The following is a 26,193-nucleotide window of genomic DNA, read 5'->3' as shown; positions in this document are numbered from 1 at the left end:
TCTGCGTGTTACTGTAATTTTGATTAAATTAAATAAATTTTCTCATATGTATTTTCTCGTTATTTCATCTGACTCCATAAATGAAAATGTTTTAATGATATATGTGCATCATTAAATGTGAGCGAATGTTTGACTATTCTTTTTAACTCTTTACTGAAAATAATGCCAGAGTCCGTTAGAATAAAATCAATGGTTACAATTTATTATGTCAGGTAAATATATCATGCCAATTTCGTAATCAGTTCAAAGATAATCAATACAAACCATCAAATGCTCTGGATTAAAGAGAAGAGATGCGAACCTGACATTAGGAAATACATGATGCTCAAGTCTTTGAGATCCTTCAACATAATGGGCTGATCTGAGGTACTGAATCGCGCCAAGCCCTTTGCTGCATTTCATTTTATAGACAGAACCTCTTTCACATGGAAACATGTGCTAACAATAGATTTGCATTCAGAGACATTTCAAATGATATCAAACATGTGTAATACTGTATGATAATTATTCATATTAAACCATATATATTCTTGTGTGAGTTTTGGTGATCTCAGCATGAGGGATGGGGAAGAGGGGAAGAAGATGTAGATTAGGATTGCGAGTTTCACAAGAGAGTTGAGATGTTAATTTCCAGAGAGGTCCTTTGTCCTCTCAGGGAGTGGTCGTTCATCAAACAGACTGCCTGTCATTTATCTAAGTTCTCAAGTCTTAAAGAGGTGAAGTAGGATGTGAAACAGAGGGTGAAGTAGGATGTGAAGTAGAGGGTGAAGTAGGATGTGAAGTAGGATGTGAAGTAGGGGGTGAAGTAGGATATGAAGTAGGATGTGAAGTAGGATGTGAAGTAGGGCTGGGCGATATATCGATATAAAAAATATATCGATATATTTTGAAATGCGATATGGAATTAGACCATATCGCATATCGATATATTTTTCAAATAGTCCGCCCCTCCACTCTGCGCGCGTGTTTAGAGCATGTTATGTTATGAGAGGCGAATCATGACTACTTCAGAAAACCCAGCACAATAGGAACTAACAGGCAGTGACATAAGTGTACGCTGAAATAAAGTTTTTCACCTCAGAAACACGGACTTTCTTGTCCTGTCAGCCGTTATACTGTGCTCGGAGCGCACACTCTTCAATTGCACGCGCAAATGCGGCGGCGCGCGCGCTGTGTATCGCTTCACTGTAGGCTATATGAAGTGCAAAAGAAACTATACAAGCATGCAACGCCGTTACATTGTAAATTACACGAAATAAAAGTAATGCAGGTATGATTTTCATTCTATTCACCTGAGCAGTTTCCATGTTTCATTAACAGTTATTGTTAATATTGTGTATTCACCATGGTAACTGTCGTTTACTTTATTTTTCTTTGTGTTATTTTTTATATTTTTAAATGACTGTAGTGGCTCATACCACATTGTATTAACAAAAACTAGTTTGGGACTGCTATTTAATAGCTTTAGCATAGCCCTACTGTTTATTTATTAGTAGCCTACTAGTCTTTACTAGTCATATTTTTACTATTTATGTTAAGTAAAGGGGGACAGTAGGCTACTTGTGTGTGTGTGTGTGTGTGTGTGTGTGTGTGTGTTAACAAATTTGTGTAAACGTGTTATAATTTGCCTATATATATGTAGGCTATATATAAGCAAATTATAACATGTTTACACAAAATTTGTTTATATATATTCAATGTAAACTTTGATAATCATAATTAATAAATCACAATTACAATTCCAAGGGAATAATTGGCAATTATGATTTTTGTCATAATCGGTGCAGCCCTAAGGTAAAGAACCCTGTTTATAATTTATTAATTTGATTTTGCAACTGTTCACTGAAATAGCCGGTTTCAATAAAACTACTTGTGACGTCATGTTTGGCTTTGACTTTGACTGAACATTTGCTCTCACTTTGCAGAAAAAATATCGGGATATATATCGTATATCGATATTCAGCCTAAATATATCGGGATATGACTTTTGGTCCATATCGCCCAGCCCTAATGTGAAGTAGGGGGTGAAGTAGGATATGAAGTAGGATGTGAAGTAGGATGTGAAGTAGGGGGTGAAGTAGGATGTGAAGTAGAGCAGGGTTCACCAATCTCGGTCCTGGAGGGCCGCTGTCCTGCAGAGTTTAGCTCCAACCCCAATTAAACACACCTGAACCAGCTAATTAAGGTCTCACTAGGCACACTAGACACTTTCAAACAGGTGTGTTGGAGCTGGTTGGAGCTAAACTCTGCAGGACAGCGGCCCTCCAGGACCGAGATTGGTGAAGTAGGATGTGAAGTAGAGGGTGAAGTAGGATGTGAAGTAGAGGGTGAAGTAGGATGTGAAGTAGGATGTGAAGTAGGATGTGAAGTAGGATGTGAAGTAGAGGGTCAAGTAGAAAGGGAAGTAGGATGTGAAGTAGAAGGTGAAGTAGAAGGTAGGTTAAGTAGGAGGTGAAGTAGAAGGTGAAGTAGGAGGTGAAGTAGGAGGTGAAGTAGGAGGTATGTGAAGTAGGAGGTGAAGTTCTTTAGTTCATTAGGCCACTGATCAGGGAGTCCACCGGACGCCGAAGCGACGCATAAGCGGCGCGGAACGGAGGCTGCTTCCTTTCGGCGCCCATGTTAACCTATGGTGTCGTTCACACCACGCCGGCCCGCGCCGTGAAGCGGCAGTTTCGGCGTCTGGTCTATTTTTTGCGCGAGCCGCGAGTGATCCGCGTCAATTCCGGCAGGAAGTCACACCAAGAAACACGAGACAATCCGGTCAATTGTCAAAATATAAGCAATTTTCAAAAATTAAAATACCGCGAGTGACAAATGCGATCACATTTGTGTATCTAAACAGACTAGAAAGATGAAAACAAACAAAGAAAAAACACAACAAAATAGATATAATAAATTTGAAGAGAGGATGTATATTTCAACGGTATATGTACACTACTACTGTCTACCATATTCTCTCTCTGGCTGCGTGTGTGTCTCGACAACGGATTAATAAAAGAAGTGTACAAACTTCTTGGTTACAGAAACATGGTGTATTCATTTTATGAGGTTATTTACTTACCCATGATGTAAAAAATAGCTCTGAATAAACAACAACTGAGCAGAAGCGCTTGTCGACCGCCGCGGAGAATACGCGTCTGGTGTGAACAGGCAGGCGCCGGACCGCGCGTGATTTTCCGTTTCGCGCTGCTTCCGCGTCCGGTGTGAACCAGCCGTTAGGGCTCTCAATCGCAAAATTGGTAACACTTTACAACAAGGTTCGTTAGTTAACATGTTAACATGAACTAATTATGAACTGCACATATACATCATTTATTAATCTCTGTTAATGTTAATTTAACATTTACTAATACTTTATTAAAATATTGTTAACATTAGTCAATGCACTGTGAACTAAGATGAACTAACAAATGAACAGCTGTATTTTTATTAACTAACGTTAACAAATACCGGTACATTAACAAGTGGATTGCTCATGGTTAGTTAATACTGTTACCTTTACAGCTTTCACGCTCCGAACCGTAGTTGGGAGCGAGCTGGTCTCAACATAATAATTTGGCTCGTGGCAGGTAACTTGCGTCTAGTGATCCGGGCTAACAGAGCCGAAGCACAAACAATGATGCGTCGGTCGATTTCAGCAATGAACTCGGGCTTTATTTCTCTCAGTGGTAACTTACACATTCACAGCATAAAGGCACTTTTGCTTGCTAGCATTCAACTCGAAAAATAGACTGCACCACTAACTACATTCGCACTGTAAACTCAGACTGATTCACCCGCTATCCTTTTGTTTACACTACGGAAACCCACATAGCCCACTACGTCACACATTCGCGTTTTCTTTCAACAAGACGCCAGAGAGAGAGATTGCAACACTACCCCCACTCTGGAGGATGATTAAACCTTTAACATATCTCCAGCATCATTACAATGTACACAGGGAAATATTAATTAGACAGTCATTGTACAAACACCTCCAACCATAACCCGTATTTCCCACAGTCCTTGTAGGGCCCTTCTCCAGTGGAAAGTTAAGGTGAAGAGGCAATGTCCATGAAAGCATATTGCATACTCCTTCGCATGTAAGCAAATGTCCTAGGCAATGTAAACATGACACTTATATATTCCCTGAGAAAAATGGGACTATTACTTTAACCACTCAACCCAAAGTTAGCGTAAAATTACCCAGGGGTGCATGACTTCAAGTGCAAAACTGAAGCAAAATATTCTGTTAAACTAAGTGCTTAGCAGTAAACATACCCAGGATGCTATAACAAAACTATGTAGCCCATTAGTATCCAAATTACCGACTGTTGATAGTAAACAATTATATTAAGCCCAAACCATCTTCACATTTCTAACCTCAACATAAACAAGTTACTTATGTAATGATACAATACTGGAACTCTTTTGTTTTCAACAACACATGAACTCTTTTGTTTTGATGTCTTTCTTTTTACTGGAACTCTTTTCCTCTGAGGAGGGCAGCGATCCGCCTACACCCAACCTCAGGCAGATGTGCTCAATAACCAATCCAATCACCAAACATGTCAGGAGCTCTGCGAACCCTCCGGGGTTGACGCCGAGGGGTGGAGTTCAAAACAGGGCGAGCAGCTTGTCCCCTGGCCTCATGCTGGGTCCCAGCCTCAATTAGTGAAGGCTCAGCGGGGTGGCAAGGGAGCTGGCTGCTGCTCGGTGAAACTGCCGATGTTGGTGGTAAAGAGAAGAGACCGGGAAGGGAACCCACCACAGGGTCCTCTGTCTCTGGTGATTCGCCCCAAAGGTCAAGGGGGCTTATATTGATTTCTGAAGAGCTGGGGTCTGACAACAGGGGTGGTGCCTCCACTGGTGCCCACGTTTCAGCCTCCTGAAAGACCCAGTCATTGTCTAGTGTTGTCCTGGAATGGAAAGCTTTAAGTTTGTCGTGATGAACGACTTTCATCTTTGTCCTCGGGCCCCTTTTAATCCGATAGACCAAATCGTCCAGTACACCAACGACGAAGTATGGGCCCTCGTAGGAAGGCAGGAACTTTCGCACTTTATTCTGTACTCTCTTTGTGCCTTTGACCAAGAGCCATACTGCATCACCGACTTTGTGTTGGACTCTGCAAACGTTTTTATCGTACTGTCGTTTAGCACGCTCCACAGATTTTCCCAGCGCCTCTCGGGCCAACTGGTGAGATAGCTCGAGCCGTTTCCTGAGCTGTACAACATAAGATGGAGGGGTAGTAGTGTTATCTGGGTCAGGTGGCAGCCCAGCAACAAGATCCACTGGCTCTGTAATTTCCCGTCCAAACAACATCATATTAGGCGTCAGGCCCGTGGAGCTGTGTTTGGTAGCGCGGTAAGCCATGACTGCATATGGTGTCATAACATCCCAGTCCCAATGACATCGTTCTGCAGTGGTGGCTATGATTTTCTGCAGGGTGGCATTGAAACGCTCTACTTGGCCATCTGACTGTGGGCGAAACGGCGTGGTCCGTGTCTTGTCGATTCCCAGCAGCTCACACATTTCCTGGAACACAGCTGACTCGAAATTGGTACCTTGGTCGCTATGTAGGCACTGTGGAGCTCCGTACCTACACACCCACTCAGTAACAATCTTTTCAGCCACTGTCGTTGCTTGTTCGTTGGGAACAGGATAGGCCTCCACCCATTTGCTAAAGTAGTCCTGAACTACTATTATGTAGCGGTTGTGCCTTTCAGTTTCATTTAATGGTCCCATTAAATCAACTGCGATCCGTTCAAAGGGGGCACCAACTCGCACTGTGCCCATGGCGGCTTGAGGTGTTTTCTTGGGGCGGGCTTTCGCAGCACAACTGGTGCAAGTACGGCACCACAGGGTGACGTCATCTCTCATATTGTACCAGTAGTACCGGGCCTTGAGATGTGCGAGGGTCCTTTCTCCTCCAAAATGGCCACTGACTGGGCCATCATGCAATTGTTCTGTCACTGAGATGCGGTACTTTTGAGGCAGCAGGATCTGTGGATAGAACACCCTTCCATCCGTACAGTAAAACTTTCTTAACAAAACTCCATCTTTCTGGTAGAGCCTCTTCCACTGCGACCAGTAGGCCTTGGTGGCAGGGCTGTAGGGTGCTATGTCAACCCAGGATGGCCTGCCCATCCCTTTGTCCATCCACTTCCTCACTGGTGCTATATCTGGGTCAGCTTCTTGGGCACTGATTAACTCCTCCCTGGTCCAACCACCGAACAGGTTGGTTTGGGCTGGCTCACTGACCCTGTAGACACCTGGACGGAATGAAGAGCCAGCTTGATTGTCACCGACAGCTTTCACTACCCCCACTGGAAAATACTTAGGCTCGACTGCAGGGCTGCCTCCATAGCTACCTTCAGGCACCACTACCCCCACTGGAGGTTGCTCTGCAGGAGTTTCCCCAGCATACTCTGCAGCTGGACTCTCTGCCATGTTGCACTGGATCCCTTTGTGCTGAAACTGGTTATGAAGGCTAGGCTCTGGCACTGTGCATGGGCAGGACATCCCGCAGGGTCTTCTGGAGAGCGCGTCTGCATTTTGGTGGTGTCTCCCTGGGCGATGGATCACCTGGAAGTCGTACTCTGCCAGTTTTTCCAGCCAGCGAGCGAGTTGACCCTCAGGCTCCCTCATCCGAGTCAACCAGCGCAGGCTGCTGTGGTCAGTCCGTATGATGAATGATCTCCCTAGCAGGTACTGCCGGAAATGAGAGGTGAATTCGACAGCTGCCAGAAGTTCTCGTCTGGTGGTGCAATAGTTTTGCTCAGTGGCTGACAATCTCCTGCTCCCATAAGCGAGTACTCTCTCCTCACCTTCTTGCACTTGGGAGAGGACTGCTCCAATTCCCCAGTCACTGGCATCCGTGTCAAGGAGCAACTGGCCACTGTCGAGGGGATAGCCCAGCACGGGTGCTGACGTCAGACGGCTTTTCAGCTGTTCAAACGCCTCCTGGCATTCGTCCGTCCAGTTAAAACGTGCATACTTTTTGGTCAGTTCGTGGAGGGGCTTGGCAACGGAGGCGAAATCTTTAACGAAGCGTCGGTAATACGATGCCAGGCCGATAAACTGACGCACTTCAGATACGTTTTGGGGTGCGGGCCACCCAGACACTTTTTGGATCTTTTGGGGGTCGGTGGCGACACCTTTGGCGGAGACAATGTGCCCCCAAGTAAGCTACTTGCTCTCGGAACAGGACACACTTTGACGGTTTAAGTTTCAGGTTGGCTGCGCGTAGTCTGCCGAACACTTGACTCAGCCGCTCCAGCATTTCAGTTCCGTCCCGCCCCAGGACAATGATGTCATCGAGGTAGACCAAACAGGTCTCCCACTGCAGCCCCACCAGGACACGATCCATGAGCCTCTGGAACGTGGCCGGCGCGTTGCACAGTCCGAAAGGCATCACGTTCCATTCAAACAGGCCCTTACGTGTACAGAAAGCAGCGGCTTTTCGGGCTCTCGGCGTCATCTCCACCTGCCAGTACCCTGATGTTAAATCCAGCGTGCTGAAGTACCTGGCAGTGGACAGTGTGTCTAAGGTGTCCTGGATGCGGGGAAGTGGATAAGCATCCTTTATGGTTCTCTCGTTTAGGGGCCGGTAGTCGACACATAACCGCAAGGTCTCGTCCTTCTTTCTGACCATAATGATTGGTGCAGCCCAGCTGCTGTTGCTGGGTTGGGCCACACCAGTGTCCAGGCTCTGCTGCACCTGCTGGTCTGCTGCAGTTTGTTTGTCTCTAGCCATCCTGCGTGGTTGCTGTTTCACAGGCGGACCTAGGGTGGTGAGGATATCATGCTGCACGAGTCCCGTACGGCCAAGGTCAGTGGGCCCCGAGGAAAAGACGTCACTGTAAGACCGTAGCAGGCGGGCCAACCTCTCCTGGTCGCCCTTGGACAGACTACCACAGCTCTCGTTATACAGGACCTGAAGGTGGCTAGGTAAAGAAGCACAGACAGAGTTAGTAGGTTCAAGGGCCGGTGGGGCCAAGGGTGGCTGGGGCTCCACCTTCCCCAACACCGTGGCTGGCTGTAGAATCCCCGCCACAGCACCTCTCTTCAAAGTGACAGGTAAGGCACCAGGGTTAAAGACTCTGATGGGCACATTGGTTGACCGCTGCGCCTGTACGACAATGTGAGCCACAAGAACATGGTGCTTTTCTATGAAACCCTTGGTTGGGCTCAGCATCAGGTCTCCCTCAGTAGCATGGCGCAGGTGGGCGGTGCCAGGCACTACATACTCACACCCAGACTCCAACACTGTTGTGCGGGCCACTCTGACAATGTGCACCCGGGACTGATGGCTTGGGTTAAGACGAGGTACCTTTTCACCGAAGAGGGTTATCTCATGGCGACCATAGTCCAGCTGAGCACTTGTCTGATGGAGGAAAGGGTGCCCCAGAATAACCTCTGTGTTCTCTGTTGTGTCAGCAATAATAAAGTTCACATTGGTAGCTCTGCTCCCAACTTGTACTGGTAGGTTGACTTCCCCCAGCACTGCCAAACCACTGGGGCCAATACCCTGCAGGACCTGTGCGACAGATGGCTCTATTGGTGTTCTGGACTCTGTGGGAATGGAGTTAAAGACATGGAGGGGCAACACATTCCTCCGAGCACCAGAGTCAAGTAGAGCACACATTTCCAGTTCATATATCATTATTTTAACACACATGTCATCTTCCTGACTCGCAGTACAGGTGACCAATTTACCTGTGTCGGGTGCTGTGTCCTTAATGACTGTCCAGCCTTGCTGTCTAGGTCGACGGGGGGAAGGGCAGTTCCTCTGGATATGCCCCAGACCGGAGCAGTTGTGGCATTGAACATCCCCCATAGGCATTTTGACATTTGTGTCTCTCTTCTGGCGCCACTGCTGATTAAATCTTGGAGCCCTCTCTGACGAGTCGATGGACCAAACAGCTACCCCCACTGGCTCCGAGCAAGCTGGCCTGCTGTTATTCTCACGTACTGTGGTGGCCCTGGCTCTCTGATTTACGAGACCACGTTGGCCAGGCTGCATGAACTGTGTGACCGTTCTGGCGGCCCTCTTGGTAGTCTCGTAGCTGTGTGCGATGTCATACGCTCTGGATAGGGTGCGCGGCTGCTTCTCCAGTAGTTTTTGCACCACTTCAGGGTCGGCCAGGGCGTTGGTGAAGACCTCCACACTGATGGCGTCCTGCTCCAACTCTGTACGGTCAGCATACACAATGGACACTTTCTCGTATATGTCATCCCTTAATAGGTGTAAGGCTTCGTTTTGCCCCCTAACCCTCTGTCTCAGTTCAATGCCGATGGCTGCCGCATGGTCAGAGCGCGGCCCGTAGGCGGTCTCTATTTCAGTCACAATCCGCCGGTAGCTCCAGCGGTCGGATCTGGGGTTTTTATGGACGATAGCTCCAGCCGCGCCAGTCAGGCTGAATCTCAGTTGAACCGCCATTGTCATTTCTGACCAATGGTTTGCCCTTGCACAGCTTTCAAACCGGTGAATAAAGTCTTTCCAGGAGCCTGTTCCATCAAAATGGCCTGGCTTTAATATTGGAATTCTCTCTTTATGCCCATAATACTCGTCATCACTAGTGTCCATTATTTCAACATCTGGCTCTTTGTGTGATATACGTGGCGCCGACTTGGCCCTTTCTACAGCTGACTGACCATATTGGTATCGATCACGGTGTGAGACATAGTCATCATCATAGCTTATTACTCCACTACGTTCCATGGGCCGGGGCAAGCATGGTGGAAAAGGTGTCGAAGTGTACTGGGAGAGCAATGCGTGGGCCGGGGAAAATTGGTTTTGAGCCGTAAAGGTCATGGAAGTGAACGGGTTAGCTAGCTGGTTAGCACTGCGAAGGGCAAACGTTGGAGTGGGGGCTATTTTTCAAACTGTACGGTAGAGCTGCAGCTGAGCTGGATGTCATACGTTTTGAACAGTCACATGTTTGCTGATAAAGGTATGTGGACTCACCATCCGTTTTATTCTGAGGTTCCACGGGCATTAGGAACGGGTTAGTCAACCGTGATGACGGTGGTGTGGGGGGCGAAGCTAGGTTGAATGACGGCATCCTGCCATAAACAATCGCGCCGTCCGCGGCTAACGTTCGTTCTGTGCCATCCGCGAAAGGGTTGGTGATGTCGGCGTAACGGCCGTCCCCATGATTAACTGGGTCCATATTAATGTCTCTTATATCCGCTAAAAACGGGTTGGTGCTCACATTTGGGGTTTCCATCACAACAGACCTCGTAGTCCCAGCACTAGCATTAGCTCGAGCCCCGAGCGCCGTCATTCCGCGTCCGACGAACTTTTTTTCTTTTTTTCTTGCTTGTTAGATCCCGGACGAAGCCCCCAGTGTTACCTTTACAGCTTTCACGCTCCGAACCGTAGTTGGGAGCGAGCTGGTCTCAACATAATAATTTGGCTCGTGGCAGGTAACTTGCGTCTAGTGATCCGGGCTAACAGAGCCGAAGCACAAACAATGATGCGTCGGTCGATTTCAGCAATGAACTCGGGCTTTATTTCTCTCAGTGGTAACTTACACATTCACAGCATAAAGGCACTTTTGCTTGCTAGCATTCAACTCGAAAAATAGACTGCACCACTAACTACATTCGCACTGTAAACTCAGACTGATTCACCCGCTATCCTTTTGTTTACACTACGGAAACCCACATAGCCCACTACGTCACACATTCGCGTTTTCTTTCAACAAGACGCCAGAGAGAGAGATTGCAACAATACGTTAACTAATGTTAAAGGAGAACTCCGGTCAATTTTAACATTGAGCTAATTTTTTTGTCAATTTGGAGTGCTGTCAATACAGAGAACAACAACAAAAATCGGTGTTGCCTACACCGTGTTATCCTCTTTTTAAAATTAGTCGATTAAAAGTAGTCGATTGTCGAGTGACGCGCGTGAACTCGGCAATCGACTACTTTGGACTTCAACCGAAAACAGGATGTAAATACAGGTATTTGCGCTGGCTTAAATAACATCATTTTTATCCATATCTTTCACATCTACTGCAGTCAGATTCACTCGTGTTCACTCTAAAGGAATCACTCACATGACCTGCGCACTTGTAATGACACATCAAGGATGTTAAGAGGCTAAAAGCAGGTTTAAATATTGCCCTATTGAAGTCAACAGGGTGCAAATTTTAAAAAGAGGATAACACGGTGTAGGCAACACCGATTTTTGTCGTTGTTCTCTGTATTGACAGCACTCCAAATTGACAAAAAAATGAGCTCAATGTTAAAATTGACCGGAGTTCTCCTTTAACTAATGAACCTTATTGTAAAGTGTTACCACAAAATCCTACCAGTGCACTGAAATGTTTGCTCCTTAAAAAGTTCCACAATGCACTGTGAAAACCAGGCAGTATTGATGTTCACTATGTTTCTTTAATGGTAGTTCTGAATCGCAAAACATGATCCAGCTCACTACACTAATGATACGCGATAGATGTTTTTTAAAGTACAAACCATTCTCTAAATAAATTTCATCATAAACCTACATCACTAGACAGTTAATGAACATCATCTACCTAACATTTATAATTTATGGCTGAAATGCTTTTAAGCCAGTTTATATATTTTGCTAGTGTGTCTGTAGGAAATATCTTTTTACATTAGTAACATTAATTTTGCCATTAATTTTAATAATCCGGAGAGATTTTTTTTATGTTTGACAACAGCCGGTGCTCCACAGAGATCTGATCTCACCATCATCCAGTCCATTAGTGATTTCATGAAGAAACAGAAAAACAAAACTAAACCCAGAAGAACTGTGGCAACGTCTCCAAGACGCTTGAAGAAACCCACATCCAAAACTACAGTGCTGTGAAAAGTTTTTGGCATGTGTGTAAAAAACATTTAGGCATACTGACACATTATAACAAAAGATATAAATAACTGTCTTCAAACCATTTTTGGGGGGAGAAAGTAATAGCATGCATAAAATTGCACAGTAGTGCATATGTAATATAAAATATGTAAGCAAAGTATTTATCACAATGTACTTTAAATAACATTAAAAAATAATGTCAGAAAGAATTCAGTTCTGCTGTTTTTCATAAATACCAGTAGTGATGTTGTAAAATGAAGAAATAGAGTTATCAGTGTTACAGTGTTACAATGTGTAGTGATTCAGCATCCTTACTGTTCTTACCCCTGCCCAAAGTAGTGAACTCGATATACTGATTCATGACCTAGGGAGCTAGGGAGCTTGGGAGCTGATTTTTAGACGCAACGCAGCCTTTTTGAGCAAGTCATTGAATTATTAATTCAAAATGTTTTTTTTAAATAATTAATTTAAATTATTGAAATATATTTTTTTAAATAGACTGCAGCAATCAACATTTTGTCAGAACCTCTAGTAAAATGTTTTTTTATTATACAGAATTGTGTGAGAATCATGATTGCTTTATAAAGTCATGCAACTCTTAGTTACTAGTAATCTCAGAATTGTATTATTTCATTAAAAATGTATTATACTACAGGGCCGTTGAATGCTTGAATCTGATTGGTTGAAGAACGTTCTAAGGTGTGCATTATTTTCAGGGAAACGCACAGCTAAAGTAGTTCCAGGCAGGTCTTGACCGCATTACAGTTCCATATCACTTTGTGTAGTCAACTGTAATAACGGAAAATAGGATACAATTCATAACAAGAAAAAACATTTAGCCCCATGCGCTTGATCTGCAATTTTCAATGTCTAGCTTCACAATCAATGGAAACATGCAGTTTAATTTTAATAAATAAAGTATATAGTCCTATATAATCAATAGAAAATTAAACTGAATATAGGCTAAATAAATGGATAATCCTGCAGCACGGATTTTTATTGCAGATAATATATAACAAATAAATAATTATTGATAGGCCTACTTGTTAAAATGGCTTTGTGTTTCATTTATTTGGCTAGTCTACTGTCATCTGTCAATAATAGAAAAAAGAATGAACAAATTAATTATAACGATTTGAATTAATAAATAAATAATAATATTGACGCACATGCTTTTCTGTCTCATTATTGCAACATCTCTCTCTAATAACTGCATTAATAACTGCATAAAGCCGGGGACACACTTTAAGGCCGGTTATGAATGTAATTTGATACTTATGTTATGACTGATCATGCCCAAACGCGTGTTCAGCGCGTTCAGTCTGTGTTCAAAGTCGGTGTTTAAAATCTGCTGCAGTCGATGAAAACAGTCAGAGAATGTGTCAGCTAGTCGTGTGTCCCCAGCATTAGTCTGCTATCAGTGGCTCAAACCTCCGTTACTAACTCTAAACTGTTTTGGAATTAGCAACGGAGGCATGGTATTACATGCGTAAGAAATTAGTCCTACATACAAGAGCGTTTTAATGACAAAAACTTTACAAACGTCTTGAAATACATAATCTGAACAATGTTTCGAGGTGTGGTAACTGTAGTATAAGCGGAATAATTGACTTCAGGCCGTTGAATTATTAGAAAAATAATGCACTCCGCTTCGCGTCGTGACCGCATTACCACCTCGGGTGTGCATTATTTATCTAATAATTCAACGGCCTGTCGTCAATTATTCCTTACATAATACATATTCCACCCAGTCCTTTTTGACTATATAAATGAAATTCTTGGTTTTGGTGATTGTTCTCATTTAAGTCTTTATACTAAATGTGAATAATAGCATCCTGTAAAATCCAGTCGTACATGGATGGCACAATACTCCGAATAAAATTGAGAGGTGTCCTCATAGGTTAAGACAACAATCAAGTGTGTTAACATAGATTAACAATTATATTGATAGAAAATGAGCCATGAATGTGTCTTGTTTGAACAATAATATAATTTGGTGTTTACTTTGTTGTGGCTGTCCTGTTTTTATCACTTCATCTACTGGGTGTCTGTGGCCAGAGGCCTGTTCCATTAAACAAGTTTACAAAATAAGCCAGGCTTATTTCAGTTAGCCTGACTCCTTGTCAGTTGATTTGATTCCACAATACAAACATTAATATAGCTCAAGTTTAGTCTTCTGGCAACTTACACTGGGAAACTAACCTGGAAACTAAGCCCATTTATACTTCTGCGTTGAACTTGTCTTGAGCCGTAGCCAAGTTGTAGACTGTGTCTTGCACGCTTACCCTTCAGCATATGCTTACATGCACCTCTCCAAAAATATAACAACGTAGCCTACAGCGTAGAGCAGGGGTTTTCAAAGTCGAAGACAGTGAGCCTCCCTTTGACACAACTTATCCAATCACACACACACACACACACACACACACACACACACACACACACACACACACACACAGACAGAGCAATGTCAGACTCTTAACTCCTCACTTTCACTGAAATGTGACCCAATTCCGATTTTTTGCTCATATGTGACAGATCGGATGTGTTCTATGACCATGTAAACAGGAAAAAAACACATGTATTCGGATATTTCGAGATTGGTTTCAGGCCTCATTCATCGCGTGCATGTTAAGTGAGAACCTGTGCTTATCTTTGAGTTAGGAGTGGAACCTATCCTAAGTTGTGGTGTGCCAACACCTAACTTAGCTTACATTGTAGTGTTGACTTTTTACCTGTGGGTAATTACACTGTATTGTATAACTTCCTATTAGCTCTGTTCACGTGTTTATGGTTACCTGGGAAATGTAGGGAGAGGGTGCCTTTTTTATTTTGTACCTTTTTTGCCTCCTGTTTTTGGTTGGAGAGGAAGCTCAGGGAAGTTTTTAGACCTGATTTGTTAGGTTTTGGAATGTAAAGCTCACTTTACATTTGTTAGTGCACTTTATGGAACAGGCCCATAGGCGTAATTTGCGGGTGGGACGGGTGGGACATGTCCCCACCACTATTTTCTAAGGTCGATATTGTCCCCACCACTTTTGAAACATCTCGCGGCACGAATGTACCAATACAAATAAACAAAACATCTCCAGTTAACTAGCAGAGCATTCATTTAGTTCGTTTTTTAAATAAGAGGCGATCTAGCGCTGAAATGTGTTGTTTTTTTAAATCAACTGATCAAAGTGCTCGTTGCCGCTGCAATCAGTGGCGTGGATACTATGTTTGTTTCTGGCTCGCGCACAGCCTTCAGGACGCGCGATTCAATCCGTTGTGGAGAGACTCTCTATTCGTTCCCGTGAAATTAGAAAACAAAAAGCACAAAAAAAGTGTCCCTGCCTGATATACAACCACTGAAAAACATAATTGGTTTTAATGAAAAAAAAAAAAAACTATATGAGAGCGGATTAGAACTCAGAACCTCTGACACGCTTGGCAAAAGTTCTACCCCTGGACCACTTAAATACATATTTAAATTAGTCGGATCAACATATAATAGGCCTCATTGAACGACCACTTAAACCCAATCAATGTACTATTTAAATCGATTGCTGGACATGTAATGTTATATCTGTTTTATTATTAAGCATTGTGTTGCCCCAGTTTTCTTGATCCTCACTATTAGTTCATTTGTGTCAGCTGTGGTCTATTAATCATTATCGTTTGTGTTTGTTGGTCCCTCACATTCATTCTCTGTTATGGCTACTTTGCTTCAGTGTGTGTTTCCCTGCCTGTTTGTTTATTCATTGAATGTTCGTCATTAAAAACTTTGTGTTAGAAATGAATCTTCATCCTTTTCTGCCTTCCTACAATGCCTAAATGTTTATCTTTTTTATTATTATCTGAATTTATGTTGATTTTGAGCATTTACATGTGCTTTTTGTTTGAGCCTGCTAATGAATTTAAATATGATGGGCCAGCCAAGCATGCTTTCGCTAACTCCATAATATAACTCCAAATATTATCTCAGAAAATAGTCATGGTGTATTAGACTTTTGAGCTACTTTATAGGTGCATGCTATATCTGGAATATACTCTTTTTTTTTTTTTTTTGGACTATACTCTGAGGATTATTTTTTTCTTCAGATGGAGGATAATCTGTGTTTTACAACTTAATTCTCCCTGTGATAAAGATTCAACCCTTTCATAAAGAGTTGCAATTGTTATAATATGAGAAAATAATTTGTGACAGGGAGGAAATATTTATGACTACTTATATGGTCTGAAGCAAGGCCTGTATTGTAGTCAGTCTTCAATCCCTTTAGTCTTACTTAGATTCATATTTGAAATGGAATTACAGTGCCATGGAGAATGGTGTCAAAGATGTTGAATCACTATTAAATTATTCTTTTGCAGGATTATTAATAATTATGACAAATATGCTTAGTCTGTAATATATAATATTGAGCTGTAATTCTCTACTCACCATAGACAGTAACATTGAATGTGTGTGTGATCGTTCTGCTGCCGCTGCTGATGGTCACTTCATATTCTCCAAAGTCTGTGGTTCTGGTGTTTGTGATGGTCAGAGATCCAGTTTGATGATCCAGCTTCAGTCTGTCTCTGAATCTCCCATCAGGAACATCATCATATACTTTGGTCTCATTGAGGGTTCTACTGATTGTAGCTATAACTGACCTGTCAGTTCCAAACTTCCACATTATCCGTTTAATTGTCTGTATTTCAGTAACATCGGTGTTTAGAGTCACAGATTCTCCTTCAGCCACAGGTATTGACTTCACTGTATCAACACCAAACACACCTGGAGAACAAACGTCTTTTAGTCACTCATCATAAAGGTAAAACTTGGGTTGGTTTAATAAAGATTTAATTGAAGTTAAGCAGTTTTAAAATTAACTACAAACTTTGGAAAGATAGAAACAGAAACATTGAGACGAGTGCATGTTGCAAAGTCATATTAAATAACCGATCGGAATGCCATAGCAATCAGACTGAGAGCTACATTCGGGTATCGTGGCTGTCTGGAGCATCCAGGAGGTCTCCATTGGATTCGTCCGATTGTTCTCTAGGCTTTTGACAGGCGTTTACAGTTCTCCTGTTTTAGAACACAACATGACAGGGTAAACGCACCGTTTCTTTGCTCACTAAATCATGGAATTAGAACCAGCTCGTGATTCACCATTTCTTAGGATGACATTGCTCAATGTTCGGTCACTGCTCAACAAGACCTTTATTTTACATGACTACTTTACATCACATCATTTGGACTTTCTCTTCTTGACTGGAACCTGGATAAAAGATGGTGAATTAAGCCCCACTACTGAACTTGTCCCTTTGAATTGCACATTTTTAGCACTTCTCGGTTGTCTGGTCGCGGAGGGGGTTTAGCTGCAATTTTTTAAATACTATTTCTTGGCCGAATCATTCCATCTGAGGTACACAGAATATTTCTCATTAGGGTTAGGAAAAATTGTGTTGGCCTTATAGATATATCTCTAGAATAGACCTTTTTTTTTTTAAACTAATCCAAAAAGATGCTCGTATTGGACAAAATACTTCCTCCACTGCTCCTCTGACCTGTGCTGTTCCTCAGGGCTCCATTCTTGCTCCAACACTTTGTTATATATACTGCCACTGGGTTACATTTTTCAGAAATACGGAATCTCTTTCCACTTTTATGCTGATGATGCTCAGTTTCATTTTAAACCTGATGAAAAAATGCACTAGGAGCTCTGTATGCATGCATTCAGGAACTTAATTATGGCTTACAAAAAATGTCCTAACTTCAAATGAAGGCAAAACTGACGTGATTCTGTTTGGACCTAGTGAGGCTTTTAATGCCAGTAATCATAACTTTGGTTTGTTAACCTGATGGGTTATCCCGTGTGTGAAAAAACTAAGTTTTTGGTCTGATTCTAGCTTAAAGTTTGACACACAGATAAATGGAGTGGCTAAGTTGTGTTTCTTTCCATCTTTGTTGCCTGACTAAAGTTAGAATGTTTCTAACAAAGAAGAATTTTGAAAAAGTAATTCATGCATTTGTCATCTCTTGTTTTGACTATTGCAAATCACTTTATTATTGGATCAATAGCTCATCCATGGAGCGTTTGCAATTTGTTCAAAATGCAGCAGTCAGGCTTTTGACTGGAACATGTCAATTTCAGCACATCTCTCCTGTACATTCACCTTTTACCTTCCACAGGAATAGGCTAACCGACTGAAAGTGCAGATTTTGTGTTTGGTATCATATAGCCTAAAATTGCTGATTAAACAGGACCTTTAGATAATATAAATAATTGGTAAACAAATCAAGTCACCTAATTTACATACGCTCAATACAATACAGATTGTTTTAAAGCAGCAAATGATTTGTTGACAAATGTCTCATATCTGTGAAATCACAAACCTGAAACAAAACTACATCTCATAGTAATATAAAAGTAAGAACACATATTCTGACTGATTTAATAGTGACTAATTTAATGGTTATCTATTCTGCTACCATAACACAAAAAAAGTAGAACTTACCAATCAGATAGCAAAAGCAGAGCCAGAAAAAGACGAATGTTATTTCTTTAAACATTTTCTTTCAACAAATTAAAATGGAGACTTATAGAGATTATCTGAGAGCGATGTGGACTCCATGTGTTTCGGCTGAGTGAGCATGTCTGTGTGACGTGTTAATTCTCTAGTTCAGTTTCACAGCAGCTCTGTTTTTTTTTTTTTTAAAGGGGTCATATAATGGTAAATGCACTTTTACAAGTTGGTTGTACTGAAATGTGTGTTGGCAGTGCCTGTACACAACCATCATAAAATGATAAAAATCCATCCAATGTTTCTGTTCTGTTCTTGAGTGTAATAAAAAAAAAACGCAGTGGCTGAGTTTGTTTTAGAAGGGAATATTCCCCACGATCAACGTCAATGCTGTCATGTTGGCGCGAATCATTTCACACACCAGACTGCTTTACAAACGAGAACACTGAAAAAGGTATTAGCTCCTGTCTGAGTATGTGTTGTTTATGTGCCTAATGACTGTCATAGTCTCACAGATTTTTTTTTTTATTTTTTTTTGTTAAACAGATCAGTAAAATGTTAGTGCTTCAGCCCTGACAGTTGTACCTAACACTGCATAGATAACGTTACGCATCACGGACAAGCCTACATTTACCGAAAAATTTTTTTCATGACCATTAGATGTAACATCAATCTGTCAATGGACTAGCGTATACATCAGTAAACACATAGCGTTCGTATCTAACTACTCTACCCTGCCAGTACATTCAAAGATAGATCAAAGTGACATTACGTTAACCAACCATTCAGAAACGTACTGTTTTCTCGACTCTGGTTCAAATTGATATGGTTGCACAGTGTCCTCAGAGACTCCCGCTGCCATTCTTCAAAATATACCCTCAACTGTTGTCAAGGCAACACTCCACGTGTGTTGTGTCAAAACCTATTTTTTACAGTCTATGGTCAAAACGCCCACAGAACAAAGGGGCGGGGGTGAGCAAAGCTCATTATCATTTAAAGACACATGCACTTAAACGGCGTGCTGAAAACAGAGCTGTTTTTGACCAGGTAAAATGAGTGTTTTCTTACAATACTAATGAGAATTTTTAATTAAAGTATATTACAAACTTTTAATTTAGACCCTACAGAATTATATTAGCTGCGACCTCATATGAGGACATTACATTTTTGCCTCTTGACAAAAATTGATAGTCAAATTTGTAAATCTTAGACCTGTTGGCCACATTTAGGGACACTGCCCACACCATCTTGTGGTGATATCACAACGTTACACCAATGGACACCCGATCGGAACCAAACCAGTGCAGAAATGTTCCTTGGAGTCTGAATATCAATAATTGAAGAGTTCAGATGCAAAAGCCTCTAAGTGCCATCTGAAATTTTCTTCTAGAATGATACTTTTTATCAAGCTTGTATATTTAAGTTCAGTAATTTCACTTAAATGTCAATGAAAATGACCTATTAAATGAAGTTTTATGTAACAAAGTTCGGGAGGAGCATGTTCAGGTAATCATCCAATCAGCACAAGAAGAAGCCAGTATAAATAAAGCCTTCCCTTACCTCCCGTCTCATGACAAATTTCTCAGCATCCCGCCACCACCCCATCACCTCACATTCAGATGGGCCTGCTCATAGATACCTATGATCTATACATTCATAGGGGGGAGTACTCTGGGGTCGGGCCGAATTCCGAGCTCGGAGCCCTCCCCCCGGACAGCAAGCCAAATACGCATTATAATATTACATCAGATTTCATTAACATGTGAACTCGTGAATGGTAATTTAAGTGAAATTACTGAACTTAAATATACAAGCTTGATAAAAATGATCATTCTAGAAGAAAACTTTAGTCTGAACTCTTCAATTATATAAAAAAAAAAAGTTTAAATTTCGATGCACAGTCGCTAAAGGGTGCAAAACGAACGTTGGGGGAAGAGCCTATTTTACTAAAATGGCTATAACTCGAGAAGTAAATGAGATAGCTTCACCAAACTCGGTACACATGTGTATGAGTTCAATTTGAGGTCACAGTAAACAAATTGCGACAATTGAACACTAGCTGGTGCTATAACATGAAAAAACATAAAAAGGGCTACAACCTGACCGTTAGTCCGATTGACTTGAAAATTGGTATGCAGTGTCTTGGTCCAAGGTGCCATGTATATCTATGAGGACATTGGCGTATCTTGAAAAACATGGCTGGCATCGGCCAATGAAGTTTGAACACCTATTAGACAAGGTTAACGGAGGCCGATCGGAATGGAACTCGTTGGGCATGTTCGACTCATGGCCCTAGAGGTTTTGAATTTTGAAAGAAATCGGCGCTTAGGTAGTAAATCGCTAGTTGGCGCTTAGGTTTAAATCGTTTAGATCTAGTTTAAATTACTAGTTTAAATCGTTCATTAAATATTTGCGATTATGTTAAAAAACCTACTTTTGCCAACTAGTCCTTGGTTTTTCGCCCGATCGGAACCGTACCAATCTCAGACAATTCTCTGGACTCTCTAGAATAGATGAAGGGGGTGGAACAAAACTCACTGTCCTAAATCCAGTATCTTCTGTCAGTCATACCTTATGTGAGTGTTTTTCATTTGAAAAGCCTCGCTTTCATCACAGAAAAAAAACAAAAAACACTAAAAAGTGGCACTAGTGAGAGTGTTCCTGTGTCTGTGCACATTGCCATTTTATTTGCACATGTAGGTGGCCTTTTGGGAAAGTGCTCCTTAAATCTCTGTGGGCCAGATTTACTTACAGGGTTATTTTTGTGGCCGAACTTCTTGCATTATGCATTTGTAGGAGTTTCCCTTTCAGGCACACAATTTATGTGAGGAGAATATTTTGAATCAGGCAAGGTGATTTACTAAGGTTTGCGTTATTCAATTTAATTGTGTTTGCGCCATTATATACCACTCATTAAACCAGATGCTAATTTGCATTGCTCTTGGAAGATTTTGTTGGTCATTATGGAAATGATCCGGCTGCATCTGTGTTCTTTAATTTGCATGTCTTACTGTAAGTAGATCAAGCGCAGAACTTTCCACTCCCATCTGTGCTGTTATGGAGTTGCGCTCTCATACAAACTTGCCCTGTTTTGTAAATCTGGCCCTAAGAGATTTGATTATTACATTACCACTGAAATGTTGTCCTGAAACCTATCGCTGTGATAACTTGTAGACAGCAAAAAAGAAGTGGGGGAGGTTTTTAAATGAAAAAAAAACTTGAGGGCTTTCTTACCTGTCAATCATTTTGGATTGACAGGCCTTGGGGGCAGGGTTTTGAAGAGAGAAAGTGTGGTTGAAGATATGGGCGTTGTCTAATTCAGTCAGTCACTCAAAACTGACAAACTATTTCAGACCACTGAACTGCTGAAGAAAATGTTTCACACATTTGCTTTGTGCTGTTTGTGCTGTTGCCGTCTATTAGGTATATTTTATTATTATTTTTTGCCTGCTATCTGTGTGGAGTAATGAACTTCAGTTATACCATCAATAAATAAATGTAGATTTTGTTTTATTAACTTGTGTTTATTTTAATACTAAACCAAAACCTATTTGTACAATATATGAAGATGTGTGATTTCAGATACTGTTTAGTTTCCTGCCATCTATTTTCCACACTTCTGTTTCTGACTTTTGCCTTTTTAGTCTTTCTATCTTTCCAAAGTTTGTTTGCTTAAAACTTCAGTTAAATCTGTATTTAACCAACCCAAGTTTTACCTTTATGATGAGTGACTAAAATATGTTTGTTCTCCAGGTGTGTTTGGTGTTGATACAGTGAAGTCAATATCTGTGGCTGAAGGAGAATCTGTGACTCTAAACACTGATGTTACTGAAATACAGACAATTAAACGGATAATGTGGAAGTTTGGAACTGACAGGTCAGTTATAGCTACAATCAGTAGAACCCTCAATGAGACCAAAGTATATGATGATGTTCCTGATGGGAGATTCAGAGACAGACTGAAGCTGGATCATCAAACTGGATCTCTGACCATCACAAACACCAACATCACCACAGACTCTGGAGAATATGAAGTGACCATCAGCAGCGGCAGCAGAACGATCACACACGCATTCAATGTTACTGTCTATGGTGAGTAGAGAATTACAGCTCACTCTATTATACATTACAGAAATGGCTACAAGCCTCACATATATGTGTATTTATTGGTCATTTTTTTAAATGTATTTTTCTAATGTTTTTTTGAAAATGAAATAGCTTGTGAAGCTGATGTGGATTTTCAACATCATTCTGATTGTCACACAAAGCAAAGTTAGTCAGGCTAAATGCTTTGGTGTTGAAACAAAACTTATATTGTGTTTATGCCTGTGCGAGACTGTAACATTTTAGCCGATTTAAAGAGCCACAGCAGTGTTAAACCCATGCATTCTCTGTATAGAAGTTGGTGGGAGTATCATGGCTCAGTGTTAAGGACTGCGCGGGGCTCATTTTTTCATCCCGCCACCCGACCGCTCCCACTATAGGTTCTATTTTGCACCCGCTCACTTCCGATTAAAATTCACTGTGTTCACCTGCAGTCTGCTTAGAATGATTTTCTTTCCGAACTGACTGTTCCAACTAAATTTAGATCTCATTTCCTAGGTTTCACATTTAATTTTTTAACCTATAAAGAAAGTGAGAGATTGGGGATAATACATTTTAAATATGTGACCCTGGACCACAAAACCAGAAACATGGGTAATTTTTTTTTTTTTAATTGATATTTATACATCATCTGAAAGCTGAATAAATAAGCATTCCATTGATGTAAGGATTCCATTGATGTTTGTTAGGATAGGACAATATTTGGCCGAGATATGATATGAAAATCTGGAATCTGAGGGTGCAAAAAAATCTAAACATTGAGAATATCTCCTTTAAAGTTGTGCATTTATGTTTGCAATTGTGCTGAATTCACTCACAAATATACATGTTTTATATATTTACGGAATTAAATTTACAAAATATCTTCATGGAACATGATCTTTAATTAATATTCTAATGAATTTTGGAAAATGAAAACCAATGGCTTACAAGCTATCCTGCAAAAAAATAATAATCTAAATGATTTATGATGATTTCAGTATAGCCTACCAAACGCCTCTGATTGCTGAATCCTTACCCGCACCCCCTAATCCTAAACCTACCTATACCAACCTGTTTATGCAGGTTAATTCGATATATTCTTTCCATGAGTGTTGTCACAAGTTACTCTCTCCCCAATGATTTTGGAGTTTATTATTAAAATGCAGTTTATCAATGTTCATAAAACAGAAAATACAAGCTTTTGTGTCAGGATATTATGTTGCCATGCTAAAATGGAAGAAATGTGTGTGTCTGCCGGGACCTGATGTTAGATCCACCAGTCAGAGAGGAATCTTGTTTGTTTTTTATTGGTTTATAGTATTGGAGAATCTTGTGTTCCCTATCAGTCAGTCATGTTCGACGTTACGTCAGAACAACTGACAAATTGGGATCTCGCCCGAGAGCCTTCGAGTTTAAACAAAACAGGCCAATGGACATAGGAAAGGGAGAATTGCATCGCAAATCACTCCCTGCGAGGCGGGTATGTAAGGAAGTGTGCTGAACTCACTCATTCAAGCTTTCGCTTTTTGGAGCCAAACGTTTCTGACGCCGGCAGAAGTACCAGCCCACTGTTTACAATGCGACCGTACATAGGGGTTCAAATAGTATTGTTTGCTATTATATATATATAGTAATAGTATTCAGTGAATATGAATAGTATATGAATAACATTCTGATGAATATGAAGTAGTTCAAATAGTATTGCCGGCACCGGCTTGACCTTTCAACGTGATGACATATTTCCCTGTCCGTTTGTTGATCAGCTCAATCCGAACTATTGAAGGTAAAAAGTCTATAAATTATTATTTATTTTTTAAATGACCTATCGTTTCGCTAGATAACCTCTTCTTCAGCTGTGATCGCGTATAGCCCGTTTAAACACTTCAAAGACTTTTGAAACTGCATTGATTTGGACTTAAAAACGATGGTAACCAATGAAGTCCATTGTTAAAAGAAAAATCCAGATGTTTTCCTCAAAAAACATAATTTCACTCCCACTGAAGAAAGAAAGACATGGATATCTTGGATGGCATTGGGGAGTAAATTATTAGGAAAATGTCATTTTGGGGTGAACTAATCCTTTAAAAAGACAAGCTCAAAGTCACCTATAATAAGTAGACTTCTATGTATGCATGTGTGTGAACAAATGTCTTTGCACACACTCTGTGTCCCATTGTGAAATCCCACAATCCACTTTAACATTTAGACACTGTCTCCTCAAGAACATCAGGACTGTCAGCTTTGAATGACTGTGATTGACAGAGCAATAACAAATGTTTTGATTTTTCTCATGTTTTCCAGAGTCTCTGCCTGATCCTGTCACCAGCAGAGACGCAGCATCATCATCATCATCATCATTATCATCATCATCATCATCATCATCATCATCATCATCATCATCATCAGGATTGCCAAAATGTGAACATGTTAACATCACTGAACTCTGTCAGACATGTGCAGGTACATCAGTGGTCATATGAGCTTTTTTGCTGGCTGATTTAATGCCAAGAATGCATTAAAGAAATATTAATCTAAAAATGAAACTAACTTACTCATGTCATTCTAAACAACAGGTTTGAGTTTTTGCAGATATCTTTTGATGATATCCGAGCCTCTGACAGAGAATAAAAATTAGCTTGTTGAAAATCTCAACTCTGTTTTATCATTGCTCATTAGTTTCCCCAGAAGGCCACGCCCCCTGTTGTGATTCAGTTGAAGCTGTGCTGCGATTGGTCGTCACTGTGCTGATGGGCGTGGCTTCTGCGGCTGCTGTTGTTCTTCTGGTCAATGATGTCAGAGCTACAAGAGGATAACAGGAGAAAACAGAACAGATGACATTGAATTTATCCAGTTAAGCATGTTTTAGAAAGATTTAAAATCAACATTGCATTTTTTTTTTTTCTGTCTTTATCACTGTATCTACTCAAGACTATTTTGGAAAGATTTAGAAATCTATATTCACAGACAGAACAAAGTATGAAGAACAGCATTTATTTGAAATGGAAATCTTTTTTAACATAAATGTATTTTAGATCAATTATTTTTTTTATTAATTTTTTTAAATAAACTGTGGTCAAATACTTTCTGGGGCAAAGTTTATTTTATTTTATTTTTTATTTTTTTGCTGTTGTGAGAAATAAATATTATTGTTTAATTTAACTTGTTATGAAATGAAATCTTTTAATGTCTGAATCTTTAAGACTACTTAAAAAAAATTATTTTATACCTGTTGATCTATTATTTGCAAGTTAAAGTTTGTTGTTGGTAAGTCAATGGTTCATCTTTTTCAACCAAAAAAAAAAAATGCCATTAGAGTCATACAATATTAAATATCCACTCAATCACACATTACACCACTATCAAGTAATCAAAGGCAAATAAAGGCCATATTGTCCCATCTTTATTCCAGGACATGTCCTGCAATATTTGTTTTAAAAGTTGAAAAAAAAAATTGATCAAGTAGTCGGAAGTGCCCCTAATTAAATCCCCATTAAGAACAAGTTTATGAATCTTTATGTCCTCTAAATAATATTGAATAATTGTTGTTGTGCATCAAAATGGATCATCCATTTGTATCAATGATCATCGTGTATCATGGTGACACATGGTCAAAAAGAGATGACGGAATAAAAGATTTTTAGGAAGTTGATATATATATATATATATATATATATATATATATATATATATATATATATATATATATATATTGGTTGTGACTTGTCATTATTTCATTCATTTTCACTGGGATGATGCAGTTTTAAATCTTCATAAGGTGAGACAACAGTCA

At 40.7% G+C, this 26,193-nt stretch overlaps 1 protein-coding gene across 2 annotated transcripts in view; it reads left to right on the top strand.

The window, feature by feature from the left end:
* Window positions 1-25,560, top strand: part of LOC308701956 (uncharacterized protein) — a 52,735-nt gene extending 27,175 nt beyond the window's left edge. Inside the window, exons 1-4 of one of the 2 annotated variants that reach the window (XM_081384452.1) lie at window positions 21,680-21,740; window positions 22,071-22,409; window positions 24,705-24,863; window positions 25,080-25,560. In XM_081384452.1, coding sequence (XP_081240578.1) covers window positions 21,692-21,740; window positions 22,071-22,409; window positions 24,705-24,863; window positions 25,080-25,216 — 684 coding nt within the window. In that variant the 5' untranslated portion in view covers window positions 21,680-21,691 and the 3' untranslated portion in view covers window positions 25,217-25,560. Of the gene's footprint in view, window positions 1-21,679; window positions 21,741-22,070; window positions 22,410-24,704; window positions 24,864-25,079 lie in introns of those variants that run through there. The other variant, XM_081384453.1, reaches the window with a different exon arrangement.
* The last annotated feature ends 633 nt before the right edge of the window (window positions 25,561-26,193 follow it).

Source organism: Scardinius erythrophthalmus (genome assembly GCF_964197995.2).
Source record: "Scardinius erythrophthalmus genome assembly, chromosome: 14".
Taxonomy (NCBI): Eukaryota; Metazoa; Chordata; class Actinopteri; order Cypriniformes; family Leuciscidae; genus Scardinius; species Scardinius erythrophthalmus.
Note: the sequence above shows the minus strand (reverse complement) of the source record. Positions and strands in the feature narration are given on the sequence as shown.